Here is a 14651-nt window from a genome sequence, read left to right on the forward strand (position 1 = left end):
ATTGAATGCTGAGCTTTAAAAAGTTTTGTCAGAGTTCAGATTGGAAGTATGGGCTAAGTCAGACATTCCTGTTGGGTGTTGGACTGGGGTTGCCCTTTCACCAATTCTCTTCATAATAGAATATCTAGGTACAGCCCCGTTTTTAGAAAGTGTGAGGTTTGGTAGTCTTAGTATCTTGTCCTAAGACTGTCTGCTTCATCAAGCCAATGAACTCCAAGTCAAACTGGACTTGTTTGCAATCATGTGAAGCAGCTTGGATGAGAATAAGCACCACCAAGTCTAAGGCCATAGTTCCCAGCTGCAAAAGGGTGGAGTGCACATTCTGGTTTGTGAAGGGGTGCTACCTTAAGTGGAGGAGTTTTCATGAGTAAGGGGAGAGTGGAGTTTAAGATTGACAAACAGAATGCTGTAACATCACCAGTGATGGACCTGTGTGGTGCATTTTATATTTTGTGAAATTGATGCTGTCAATTGACTGGTCAATCTATGTTTAGACTCTTGTTTAGAAACTGGCTGAAGCTTGGTCATTCAGGAGGGAGTCAGAATAGAGCACTTCTCCACACTAAACGCAGACAGTTGAGGTGGTTTGGGCATCTGGCCAGAATGATTTCTGGCAGTGAGTCATTTTGTCCAACTGGAAGGAGGCTTGGGAGTAGACTCAAGATGAGCTGGAGAGATTATATCTCTTGGCTGGCTTAGTGTGCCTCCAAGCGCATTGAGGCGACGGTTGTTGTGATTTGGTGCTATATAAATGAAGTAGAATTTAATTGAATTGAATTGAATCAAAAGAGCTGTAAGAGCTGTCCAGGTGTTTAGACTGCTGACCCTGCAATGTGGATTTAAAAAGAAACAGAATGATTAATGGTTATATTTTAAGTTGGGTGCTTCTTTCTTCCATACTTGCTATGGACTCACGGTGTGTTCCTGAATAAGTTGAAAGTTGGAATTTCCAAGTTTTCGACTCAATTTTCCTACTCAGAATGTCAGAACAACCCCAGCCAACCCAGAGTTAAATGAAACAAAAAAGCATTATACTATATTGTTAGTGATATTTGAATGACTCTACCTTCCTAAGAACCAACCTGTTTTTCCGTGCTTTTTCGGGAACACGCTAACTCAGGAGTGACATCACTCCTAAGTTTCAATATCCAAGTTATCTGGAACATGGCGTCACACCTCTCCTCCTCTCCAGTGTATCTACTCCCCAGATATTCCAGCTGTTTGGAATAATCTTGTAGAGTACCCAGATGTGGACTCTTGTGCTGCTATGGCGTTATTTTTGTGCCACTATTCTGAGTGCACGTAAAAGAAAGTTTGCAGGTGTAAGTGTTGCATTTTAAGGAGAAATTTATTTTGAGCGAAGAAAAGCTGAATTTGAGTGAACAAAATTCATTGCTGCGTGCAAAAAATGTATTTCAGTGTTTGCTATTATCCACACACACACACACACAATAGCAGCCCCTCTCGCTCAGTTTTTGTATTTGCGCTCGCTCACAATGTGTTGCTCGCGCTCTCAACATTTCTGCCCGTGCACGCTCAACTCTTTCTCTGCACTGTTATAGTTGTGCCACAAAACCAGCCAATCACAGACTTGGATGCAAAAAAATCTGATTGGCTGTTCTGGTCTCCAATTAGCTCGAAATGAAGAAATGCAATATCCCAGAATCCATTTCGTCCAAAACTCAAACGAGGCAGTGGCGGAGGAACACAGAGTGGCGGAGTTTGAAACATTACTCTGTCTGGGTCACAAAATAAACTTTTAAGATATTTTCATGCGAGAATGGTGCTGTGTAAACTTCTAATACCTGCTCGATTCATCAAGACATCACATATTTGCATAAGTGCTCTAACGTTTTCGGATATGCCTGTTTCAGACACATGCCATGAATTTGGAAACCTGACTCAACCTGTGCAACTGAATTAGTTGCCGTACACATAGATATTGTGTGTACAGTATGTGTCTATTTGTGCTTCACAAAGATTGTTAGAGTTATTGTGTTTAAACCATACAGTGTGCACAAGTGTGTATGTATTTTATTCAAAGCTAGGAGCAACAAAAGAGTGGAAAAGTAAGTATTACTAAAAGAAACAGGTGGTTTATAAAAAGAGAATCACAGTTTCTCAGAAGTGGAGATGAGCAGAGATTCAGTAGTCTGCAAAACAATGTGCAAATTGTGCAACACTTTCAGGAATTTTTTTTAATATACATATACAGTTATATACAGCCAGCAATCAGTAAGCTGACTGTCTAAATGAATGCAAGAAAATTGTTATTCACACACACACACACACACACACACACACACACACACACACACACACACACACACACACACACACATACATACATACATACATACATACATACACACACACACACACACACATATATATATATATATATATATATATATATATATATATATATATATATATATATATATATATATATATATATATATAATTATTGCAATTTTTCTTGCATTCATTTAGACAGTCAGCTTACTGATTGCGGTCGTGGTTTTAGGCATTAGGGTTGGGTTAGGTGTTAGGATTAAGCGTTAAGGGTTAGCATCTTGTATGAGACTCCAAATGTGTCACGTAGACACAGCAGCTTTGCTTGGGAAGTGTACTGATGTAAAATTATCCCTTTTTCATCACTTTTAATTGTTTAATTATTTTGCTATATTAATTATTATGTATGGGTTTTTTTACGTTGCTGCTTGAATTTTTAATCCCCCATAGTATGCTTAAAACTGTACCTCACTCCCCCAGGACAACACCTCTCTAAAATGAAAAATATGTACATATTTAATATTTTCCTAGTTAAAACGAGAGCACCATCTGGAAAATCCAGAACAGTTATTTACTGATATTTTGTTTTATCAGTAAAATAAAAAATATATAGCTTGTTATATTTGTTAAATTCAACATGAAAGTAGAATGACAATATAATATAATTTTCTTAATTTTTGTGACTAAGGATTTTATATTAAAATATGTTCTACGTGTTTTCTTCTGGATTTTTGTGACCTATAACTATGCATTAATAGTTGTCTTTTGAAATGTGAAGGTTTTTATTAGAGTTTGCTCAAATATGGGATTTTACAGGACAACTTTTGATTAATTTTGATGGATGGTAATGTGCAAATATTGCCTCAAATTTCAGTCTGCAATAAAAAAATGTAAGTGGTGGTGAAAGGCTGAATTCACCTTTTCACATAAATATATATATCTTCACACCACACGTTTGACACCCCTGCTCTAGAAGGTCAACTATTTCTAGATTTCTAGATGTGAAATAAGTTTTGTCTCCTTTTGGACCATGATGAGAACAAAGTAGACTACATCACAACTGGCTGAAAGATCCCTTCCTACCACTTTTCATTTTGAAGTTTACTTTTGGTGGCCTTTGTGATATGTGTGATTTAAAAAAAACCATTCTGTTTGACTGTAATGAACACCCCTGTGATATCACATTGCCTCCTCATATCTTAATTTCATCCTCTAATGTGCAGGCTCATTGTTATCTCAAAGGAAATGCCTCTGCCTCTCCCTAAATTTGTTTTTCACTCTGTATTCCGGGGAATGTCTGATAATATTGTAGCTACAGTGCCCTTTGTAATGTGTGGGACAAAGACATAATTTTTGCCTTCGTACTTCACCACAGTAGACTGTAAATTGAAAACAATCAATATGATTAAACTGCAGGCTTAGTTTGAGGGATTTTACTAAAATTTTGCATGAACTGTTATAAAATTACAGACATTTTTTTATATATAGCCCTATTTTCAGAGGTTCAGTCCGATAAATGGCCTCATTTTTTCATTCACTGTGAGAGTGGCAATCTGTTGCAGTGCCTCCCATAGTTTTTTCAGTTTAGTTTAGTTTTTCTATATATTTTATTTATAGTTGTATCTAATCTAGTCTTTTTTTCCTCCAAGTTTTCAGTTTTTATAAACCATGGACCTTAGTCTTTTCTTCCTTGTTTTTATGGTCTCGCAGTCTTTCTTACATTTTTCATGGGGGGGGGGGGTCACGCTGAGCGGAGTGGCTCTGTGTGTTTACATACACATTTTAGTGATCTCCAAAACACCGCTGTTGACTAAAGCCAGCTTGGTCATACCGCAAGAACATCAGAGGAGACGTCGCAGGTGCCGGGCTGGAGAGAGGCTGAAAGTGAGGTGAAGAAAATATAAATCGTCCGTTCCATCGGTCACTATGGGAAAAGTGAGGTCTCTGGCTAATAAGATGGTAGGCTGTTAAGACATCAAAGGGAGTATTGGGAGTGCAGTATATTATGCTTCACAGAGACATGGCTGCACCTGGACCATAGTGCTTTTTCACTTTTCACGCGACAGAGACGCCAAGCTGAATAGTAAGAAGAAAGGTGGAGGGATTGCAGGGTTAGTTGATGAAAGATCCAGGACATGTTACTGTGAAGGAATGTCTCTGCTCGCTAGACATTGAACTTTTAACTGAGAGTATTTGCCCATATTCTTTACCACTGTAACTGTCTTTGACTACATCAGCAGGGGCAGCAGCATGTGACATTATACAAGTGACTGTCGCTGACCTACGGTGCAAACATCCAGAGGCTTTCATCACCATTAGTGGTGATTTTACCCGTATCAGTCTGGACTGCACTCTACCTGTTGGCAGAGACAATAAAACTCTGGACCTTCTGTATGCAAACATGCAGGATGGATAAAAAGCCGCTGCAAGTTCAGAAGGACATACCATGGTGGGACTGATCAGGTTTAAAGATATATACCGAGAGAAGCTGGAGACCAAACTCCAGCTGAATAACATCAAAGCGGTGTGGAGATTGATGCATCTTATCACTAGACTCAATCAAAGACATACAACAGCAGGGGAGTAGCCTGGTTAGAGCCAATGAGCTGAATCTGTTTTTCAACAAGTTCAGTACTGGAGTCCCTCTTGCCCGTCCTCACACAGCACCAATCTCAACACTTCCTCAGCAATCAAAAACCCCTTGTCCAGTTGACTCGCCAAGGATTGACACGACTAGACTCGGATCCATTACAAACTAATAGTTCTTTGTTTGCATGCTTGTCGCAATGTGATCACCGACAGTCACTTGTATAATGTCACATGCTCTTGCCCCACCCTTTTTTCTATGGTCTCAGAGTCTTTCTTACGTTTTTCATGGTGGGGGGGGGTCACGCTGAGGAGAGTGGCTCTGTGTGTTTAGAGACGTCACGGGTGCTGGGCTGGAGCGAGAGTGAAAGTGAGGTAAAGAAAATGTAAATCGTCCGTTCCATCTGTCTGACATCCCGCAGGATCTCTTCAACCTGAGTCTGTTGCACGAAAAAGTACCAGTGCTATGAAAGACATCATGTTTAGTACCAGTATTAAATTAAGCCAGTCCTTCTGATCTTGATAACTTCAAACCAGTTGCCTTGATGTCATGTCATGAAGGTGCTAAAGAGACTGGTTCTTGCCCGTCTTAGCTTGCAGGTGAACCTGTTCAGTTTTCTTTCCAGTGGATGATGCTGTTACCTACCTGTTGCAGTGTGCTCACTGTCACCTAGATGGTACTGGTGGCATTGTGAGAGTCATGTTTTTTGATTTATAATACCCTCGCTTCATTCTGCCGAATGAGAAGGGGTGGGGGGCACGCTGTCTGATGTGGTGGTCAGTAATACTGTGGCACAATAGGGGACTCCATTCCTGGTTTACCTTGTACTCCTCAGATTTCCAGTACAACAGTGAAACATGCCATCTGCAGAAGTTCTCTGATGGCGCTGCAGCGGTTGGGTGTCTTAAGGCTGACAGGAGTTGGAGTACAGGGAACTGTGGAGTGATCCAGAAGAAATCTTTTTTTTTTTTTATCACTGTTGTATATAATTATAAATTCCTGCGCTCAAAAATAAATTTTTTGGTTTTTCCGTTTGTCCGCCCAGATTTAGCCAGATGCTTGACGTCAGAACTGAAGAAGCCTCTTCACATGTCATCCAATTAGCTTTTTCAGTTTAGTTCAGGCTGCATCTGTCGTCCGTCTGTCTATCCATCCAGATTTAGCCAAATTCTGCAAAAGTGGACAGATAGCACTGTTTAGTGTAAAAGGATAATGGCTGAAAGCATACCGCAAAGCTAACCTAAGAGTTTAACAACGTAATGAAATGAGGTCTTTATCTGTGTAAGTCATCAGGTTATACAGTCTGGTCAAAAGTTTAAGACCACTTGAAAAATAGGAAGAAAAAAAAATCATATTTTGCATGGTTGGATCTTTATTCTTAATTATTCAGCAGTGATAGCAGTGATAAACTTTTGATCGGGACTGTAGTAGTCTAAGATGCTTGGAAAGAAGCTGAATGAAGTTCTTTATATTTCACCTGTCATCCAAGAGGCTTCTTCATTTCAGAACTGAAGAAGCCTCTTAGAAGCCTCCAGTTGCTTTCTTCCTTAGAAGTGAATTATTGTTCAAATACCAAGTCAGTTGCCTGATCTCAACTAAATGGAACATGCTTTTTCATCATTAAATATAAAACTGAATACAGAAAAGGCCAGAAATGAGCAGTAGCTGAAGGTACTGTGATCGCCACAGTGACTCTAAAGTAGAATCACTGTGGTGAGGAAGAAAATGTTTGCAGTCATGCAGACAGATGCTTGCAAAGAGCTGAAGTTGTGTTAGCAGCAAAATGGCATTGTTCCTGTCTTGGTTGCAGTTTGCAGTTTATCATTGTTCTCGTGTCCTTTTTTGCAATAAAAATAAAAGTAATGTTCATATCCACACTTTAGATTGCACCACTATTTGCCTCTTTCCGCATACAAACTGAAATTAGCTGATTGTAGCATACGTACAAGTGAAACCAATAAGCAGAATCGATAGGCAAGCAGACTAACAATTCCAAGGAATTGAACTACTGGGAACTGGTTCTCTACAAGAACTGGTTCTCTACTTCCATGCGTACGCTAAGCCCCTCCTGAATGATCAAGCCCCTCAGCCGATGTAGCCACGCTTTGGGAGAAGCACATTCATTTATTCATTGTTCATTTTGATTGTAGGAACATGGATCACCCAGTTAGTTGACAGCTTTGCTTTCATGCTCAGCTCCCTCTTTACCACAGCAGGCCAGTGCAACATCTGCAGTACTGCAGATGCTGTGCCAGTCTGTCTGTCAGTCTTCTGCGCCACTCTCCCCTCACTTGTGAACTAGACCCTGAGATACTCGAACTCCTTCCCTCAGGCCAACAATTCATCTCTGGCCCAGAGAGAGCATTCCACCATTTCCTTGCTGAGAATCTACACCTTAGATTTGGAGGTGTAGATTCTCATCCCAGCCACTTCAGCTGCAAACCACCCTAGTGCAAGCTGGGGGTCACTCATTGGTGAGGCCAACAACATCTGTGAAGACCAGGAACATGATCCTGAGGCTACCAAATCAGAAACCCTAGGCTACTGGGCTTTCTCATAGACCTTGGCCCACAAATTCTTTTCATAAAAGTTATGGATAGCATTTAGCATTTAGAAAGGGCAGTTTTGACAGAGTCCAGGTCTCACTGGAATGAGTCCGACTTACTGCAGTGACTAAATGGCCCATAATAACACGTTAGTCACCTGGTACTCCTGAACCGCTGCCCACAGGATGATCAGAGGGATGAATGTCTCTAAGTCCACAAAATACAAGTTAATTGAATTTTAAAAATATATATTTCTTGTTTAGCTGCTTTTGGTTTTCTTGTTTTTTGGTTATCATTTTTTCTTTGTTTCTCTCGTTTTCTAGTTTACACATTTTTGCTGGTTGCAGTATTGCTTATATTTTGGTATACTTGGATTTTAAGTCAACGGGAATACACTTTGGGTAAAATCTGGCATATAAATAAAAGCGAGTGAACAGTAGATAACTTAAGCTGTCGGTGATATATGTCATCCTTGTGTCATGCAGGCTGCAGCAGGGAAGCTCTCGGTGGACAGCTTGCTGCAGATGTCCAGCTCTGAGCTGCAGGACATGATGAGACGCCTAAGCTCCAACTCAGAGGATCGCTCTCGCCTCACTACTGCTCTCTCCTGTCTAAAGAGTGTTAATGAAACAGGTGACCAAAGAACCTCCCCTTCTATGTTTTGTTTTTCATGAGTCATTTGTAGAATAATTCATCAGAGGATATTTCGGGAGGGGTATATACAAGAATTTTTTAATAGCAGTGCTACAATTCATACTTTAATCATCTGAGGTGGCTACTACATTGTTTTAGATGCTGAAAAAACAACCCCACTTATTAAATTCCACTGAAGAAAATTAATATATTTCCATGAATTTTGTCAGTGACCTGGTAGATGTAATCTAGCATATGTTGACTTTTTTCATGAATGGTTAGATTGTGCGCAGCTATGAATTGTGGGGTAATATTGTGAAGGATGCCGTCACATAAAGGACAGCTGACGTGTCCTCTTTTAAGGAGGTAATGAAGCATTGAAGTTCTTTTCCTAAGCATTTGGAGACTTTGAACAGCTTATGTTATGGTTGCTGCATAGAGACTTCAGGATCACTTCACTCTGCTTAGAGCCTTCTTTAGCAAAATTAAGTATTTGAATGTACCCATTGTCTCTAGTTTTGTTTGGATTTCTTTTTGTCATTTGTGTTCTACAAATTGTTTTATTACTAAAATGCAGCACTGTTCAAAAGTAAGGAGTCTCTCCTCTAATCTTCATATTTTTGCAAGGAAATTGGGAAACAATTTATTGAAATGTGTGCATACATGGAAGTACAGTATATAAGACTCTTAGGGACTTGCTGGTGCAAAAATACTATTTTATATGTGTCAAATTTTTTGTAACTGGATTTTTTCATAGATTAAGCTCAAAGAAAATGGAACAAATTATGTGTTTTTGTGACATGCTAAAGATGTGTGAATGAAAGATTACATTATATTACATTAAAATTAAAAAGATTCAAATTTAAAAAAAGTTTTTTGCTAGGTTGCCTGTTATGTTTGGACAAAAAACTGTTTTATCCATTCAGTAATTCACAGGCCAGTCTCAGGTTGCTGAACAAACAAAACAAATGCTTCTTGGAAAATGGTCAGGTACAGGGAGTGAACTGACAATGAGTGAAGAAACAGCCACTGTCAAAAGAAAAACTTTAGACAGAAATCTGAAAGGACTATTGCTGATGACCACTTTAAAAAAATACAGAAAAAATTGTTATTCCTTGGAAGCAAAATATAAAGAAATGAGGATTGGCACTAAATAATACAGTATAATTTTCAGCTCCTACAGAGGTGTTAAAAGTTTGATCAGACTGATTGTATTTCACAAGTAATGATCCAAACTGTCTTTAATTCTAGGAGGTGATCTGAGGCATAACTCAGGCTCCTGCAGTTCTGAGTCACAACAGGACAGCAGTCCCTTTTCTCCTATTAGACCCTCTTTAAGCTCTGGTAGCCCTTTTACCTCATTAAAACCCAACAGCAATCATGGCCGCTCCATCTCTATATCAGTGGTACCCTGTTCAGATGACCAGGGACCAACTGTACCAGCTGAGAACATGAGTGATCCGTTCTCTTTGGAATCAAGCACCCCTTCGCTAACACAGGTCTCAAAGACCCACACGTTCAAGTCCTCCCACACACCACCACCACCCTCTCGCAAACTGTTGCAACTGCTTCCCAATATTGCACTGACGAAAAACAAGAGTCATGACTCACAGCCGACCAACCGCAACGAGGATCCTGGGACACGCAAGTAGGTTTTAGAAGGAATTCTGCAGTCATACATTTTCAGCTCTACTTTGACAGGAAGATTTCTATGTACTTTCCTGAATCAATTTCTTATCTCCACAATTGTGAAAACTAATTTAAAAAATCATTTTGTCTATCCTTATAGTGTAATTCATGAATCACATTTATAGTGTAAGGAGGTTTCACCGTAGAATTTACAAATTTGTCGGTGTCTTTGCAGGGCCTGTAAGAAGAAGAAAGTGTTGGCTGCTATTCAGATCAACGGCTCTGGGATCAGTTCTGAAGATTCAGGTCTAAGATCACCTCTGCTGTCTGCCCAAACACCTGGCCCTGTCCCAGCCTCAGCTCCATACATGATGCCCGTCGCCCCCATCTTACTGGACAGTGAGTTTCTATAAAAGCTACCGGAGTGGATTTCTGTTCACATAGACTTTTGGCCCTTCTCTGTATCAATTTGACAGAATCTCTTCTTTTGATATGCTGGTTTCTAATATTCTTCACAGATCTAGCCATGCAGAGAAGTTCCCCCCATACAATAAGAAGAGACATTGGCCTGGCTGTAACCCACAGGTCAGTAACCAGTTTGAAAAAAACTTCTAGTTATCACATGTTATGTTATGGCCACTGCAGGTGATGCATTTTACATATTGTGTTTCGAAAACTAACTGAAACAATATTTTGAGCATCTAACTTAAGCCAAATAAAATAAACAGGAAATGTTAACACAACAGCTATCAGGAGGAATTGGTGCATGTCGAGTCTGGGATGTTTACATGACATGAAGTGGTCTGTCTGTACAGTAGTTCTTAAAACATATTAGGCTTTTTTTGAGATACCACTTAGAATATAAAAACAAACGGCTAACACAAAAATGTAAACTAAACTAAAATTACACATTTTCAAAACATAAAATCTGGAAACTGAAGCTAAAGTGAACTAAAAACATAAAACTTTTGACATTCATTTATCAATAAATTGATATCATCTTGATATCAGTGATCATATCATCTGCATAATCTTTGTGCAAGTGTGAATGCAGATAACCATTCACAGTATTGTTGTTAGCCTAATCTTTATTATGATTATTATCATTCCATCTTCTGTATTTTTAGTTTTAAAAAATTATTATTATTTTTTTAGGCATTACGGTTTTGGATTTAGAAGCAGTTTTTCAACCAGTGCACCGAGAGAAATCTGACAGGAATTTGCCACAGAGTAACAGTATGGCAGTAGTAACTGGATAAAGCGTTCTGATTGGCCAGTTAACTCCAGGCTTATTTTTTATTGGTGGATTTGTCTTCAGCAGATAGGTGGTTCAAATCTGGGAAGTTGGGGTCAGTAGATGACTTTTTGAATCATCTTTTCTGGCTGGATATTAGAGCTGAAACCATTTGCCTGTCTGTAGTGGATTCTCCCACATTTCAACTCATCTAACTTAATATAATGTCTGTCTGTATCTCCCCGCTAACATGGACCTGGTCTGAAAATAAAACTCACAAAACAGTTTAAGATTAACAACTATTTTACCTGCAGAGAGAGACACACACACACACACACACACACACACACACACACACACACACACACACACACACACACACACACACTCAGCAGGTTAGTGTCAGTTGATGACTTTCCAAAGATTTGAATAAGCCCTTTTGTGAAAGAGAATCTGGACTCTGCAGGATCTTATGACAGGCTACTTTTTGTGAACTTTAGCTCCACTTTCAGGTGGGTCACTGACTTCCTGTTTGAAAGGAAGCAACAAAAGCAGAATGTGGCATGTCACCACCTCTGCTAAGAAGATGCTGACGAACCCTCGATTAAAGTGTTTGTCACACTGTCCTCTGACAAGATGCTGCCGTCCATTCGACTTTATTTTACTGACTTCCTGTTTGAGAAGAAGTCATTGATCTGCACACACAGCAGATTAGAGTAGACATGCAGATATTCTGCTTTTTCTTTCAAGATTTTAAGATTCTTGGGTTTAGATGTTTAAAACACATAAGACAACTTTTCAAGTGATTTAAAGAATATCAGCTTTCAATATTCATTCCGATTTATTTGATGATTCTAAATTTTCTTTTGTCATTAGCTTTTTCTAGTGTACATTGTAAAGACGTTTGGCTACTTTGAAACTTCTTCTGTGTGAACTTCAGCTTTCAACAGTTCTGCAGTTTGGCTTTCATGTGAATGAGTCAGCATATTCAGTGTACACACTGCTGTACAAGATTGAGCAATTATAAAAATCTAACTCAAACCTTTCAGCTGTCAGTATTCACTCTGCATTATTTCAGGAAACCCATTCTCTAGTTTTAGTTCTGTACATCGCCACCGTGGATTTTAAATGAAACAACTCAAATGCAGTTGAAGTGCAGGCTTTCAGATTTAATTCAGTGGGTTAAACAAAAAGATTGCATAACAATGTGAGGAACTAGAACATTTTTTAAAACAATCCCTTAATTTCAGGGGTTTAAAAGTAATTGAATAAATTACTTAAAATGGCTAATACTTGGTTGAAAACCCTTTGCTGGCAATCACGTACATCGCCAGATGCTGTATTTCCTCCTTTTTAATGCTCTGCCAGGCCTTTACTGCAGCAGCTTTCAGTTGCTGTTGCCTTTCTGTCTTCAGCAAGTGAAATCATGCTCAATTGGGTTAAGATCAGGTGGCCATTCAAGAATATTCATCTCCTTTCCTTTAATAAACCCCTGGCTTGCTTTGGCTATATGTTTTGGGTCATTGTCCATCTAGCTGGATTTGAACAGACAGTATGTCTCTGAGCACCTCAGAATTCATTCGGCTGCTTCTGTCCTGTGTCACATCATCAATAAACACGGGTTTCCAAGTGCCACTGGCAGCCATGCACGCACATGCCATCACACGGCCTCTGCCGTGTTACAGATGATGTGGTATGCTTTGGTTCATGAGCCCTTTCACACCTTCTCCATACTTTTTTTCTTGCTGTCAGTCTGGTCGAGGTTGATCTTGATTTTATCTGAAGGAATGAAGGAATAGCCCATGAATGCCCATGAAATAGCCTTTGAGTCCAATTTGAGTGAAATTTTATGTAAACATATAGTATGTTTATTTCATACTGTACTATACTGGATATACTATCCTCTGTACTACATGTAATACTATACTCCTTTTTACATATGAAATGTTATTCTTATTAGCAGACTGAAATGATATTTGAACCTGTGATCAGGCCTTTGGCTTCATCAGGAGAAATTTAAGTTTTTTAGCTTAAGGAAAAAAAAGCTCTAAGAACAGCTTGATGAACAAGATGTTTTTTGTTCTTTCCTGAATTCCTTTGTATTCACAGCATGCAGAAGTTACTATTTGACTTTACACTGTCAGTCATTCTAAATGAAATTATTATTAAGTTAAAATTCTACATTTAGATATACAGTCACAAAATTTAAGGCTAGGGTTTTAGTCATCTATTATCACCTGACTAAATTCTTAAACATATTTCTCAATATATTTGTCATATTTGTTCTCCTTCTCTTTTGCAGGTTTTCGACTAAGTCCTGGCTCTCCCAAACATGTCAAGTTTGTTCTAAGAGCATGATGTTTGGTGTCAAGTGTAAACACTGCAAGTAAGAACTGTAAAGATAAGTTGGTGCACTCTGTCAGACTGCAGTACAACTTGTCATGACTTCTTTAGTGTACTATTTAGAGTATTCTTCTCCTCACAGGTTAAAGTGCCATAACAAGTGTACCAAAGATGCACCTTCATGTCGGATATCATTTGCTACATGTAAGCAACATTAAAATAATTTAGTGATGTGTGACTTTACTGGTCTAGTGGTGTTAAAGACTACATTAGAAATCTGGTTAGACTGGTTAGAGATTGGAACGGGCCAATTTCCAGCATTCGTGGCCCTGACCAGTGACCGGTTGGTCATCCTCACCTATGTTCACTTACTACCTGGTCCATTTCATGCATGTGCAACACATGCACAGCAGTGCAGGCAAATAGTTATGTGCTTACTCACAGCCGCACATATATCAGTATGAAAAGTCCTGACTGTGATGAAACTGTTATCCAGAGCTCAGAAATGGGTGGGGCTGTAGCTCAGGAGGTAGAGCAGGTCATCCTTAATCAGAAGGTTGGTGGTTCTGTCCCTGTATACTCCAGTCTACATGCCAAATATCACTGGGCAAGATACTAATCCCAAGTTGCTCTCTGATACAGTCAGCCGAGTGTAAATGTGTGTGAAAGTTAGATAGAAAGCACTTGCGTAGAAAAAAAGTACATGTATGAATGGGTGAATGAGGCATGCTGTATAAATGCTTTAAGTACTTGGATAGAGTAGAATAGTGCTAAATAAAAGCCAGTCCACTTAAATTTAGCTACCTACAAGCCAGCAGTCCTTGATCATTTGCTCAATTCTATGAGTAAAGGAGAGTAAAAAAAAAAAGTGTTAGTCTGTTATCTAGTGAATTCGTAAACATACTGGGATTACCACTGATTTGTTTTATAACTCTATTGAAATGTGGGGGTTTTGGTAAGGGAAAATATGTTAGATAAAAGTGGGTATACAGGGGTTTTTTTTCAGTTCTATAAGTGGGAAAATATCCTACAACTTGTAGTTTTAGGAAAATTGTTATGGAAATTATATTTTTCTTTGTGGTCAGTTGTAGTTCTTAGAAATCAGTAACAAAGGGTTTGCCAGGTCACAACTGGTGCCGCTCTACACTACAACATGGACCTCGAGAGGAGATGCAAACCCAGCCTGGGGAAGGAAGGGAAGATGAGGGCACATGACAGTACTTAGTAATGTCTGTAGACAAATCATCCAGGTGATTCAAGTCTAGCGATTACTGGCAACAATGCTATTAATTTTGTAATGGACTCCCTTTAGCTTTGACAGTTACACTAGTAGCATATTAGGAAGGGTATTATAATGGGCAGGATAGTATCAGCAAGAATCTAA

At 39.1% G+C, this 14651-nt stretch overlaps 1 protein-coding gene across 5 annotated transcripts in view; it reads left to right on the forward strand.

The window, feature by feature from the left end:
• LOC113036074 (kinase suppressor of Ras 1-like) overlaps nt 1-14651 on the forward strand; it is a 58380-nt gene that overhangs the window by 31178 nt on the left and 12551 nt on the right. For all 5 annotated transcript variants that reach the window (XM_080289083.1, XM_080289084.1, XM_026192116.2 and 2 more), the window contains 6 exons: nt 7914-8061; nt 9313-9709; nt 9926-10089; nt 10209-10275; nt 13227-13310; nt 13410-13471. In XM_080289083.1, coding sequence (XP_080145209.1) covers nt 7914-8061; nt 9313-9709; nt 9926-10089; nt 10209-10275; nt 13227-13310; nt 13410-13471 — 922 coding nt within the window. The remainder of the gene's footprint in view (nt 1-7913; nt 8062-9312; nt 9710-9925; nt 10090-10208; nt 10276-13226; nt 13311-13409; nt 13472-14651) is intronic.

The sequence above is a fragment of the Astatotilapia calliptera genome, chromosome 14 (assembly GCF_964374335.1).
Source record: "Astatotilapia calliptera chromosome 14, fAstCal68.1, whole genome shotgun sequence".
NCBI classification, from domain to species: domain Eukaryota; kingdom Metazoa; phylum Chordata; class Actinopteri; order Cichliformes; family Cichlidae; genus Astatotilapia; species Astatotilapia calliptera.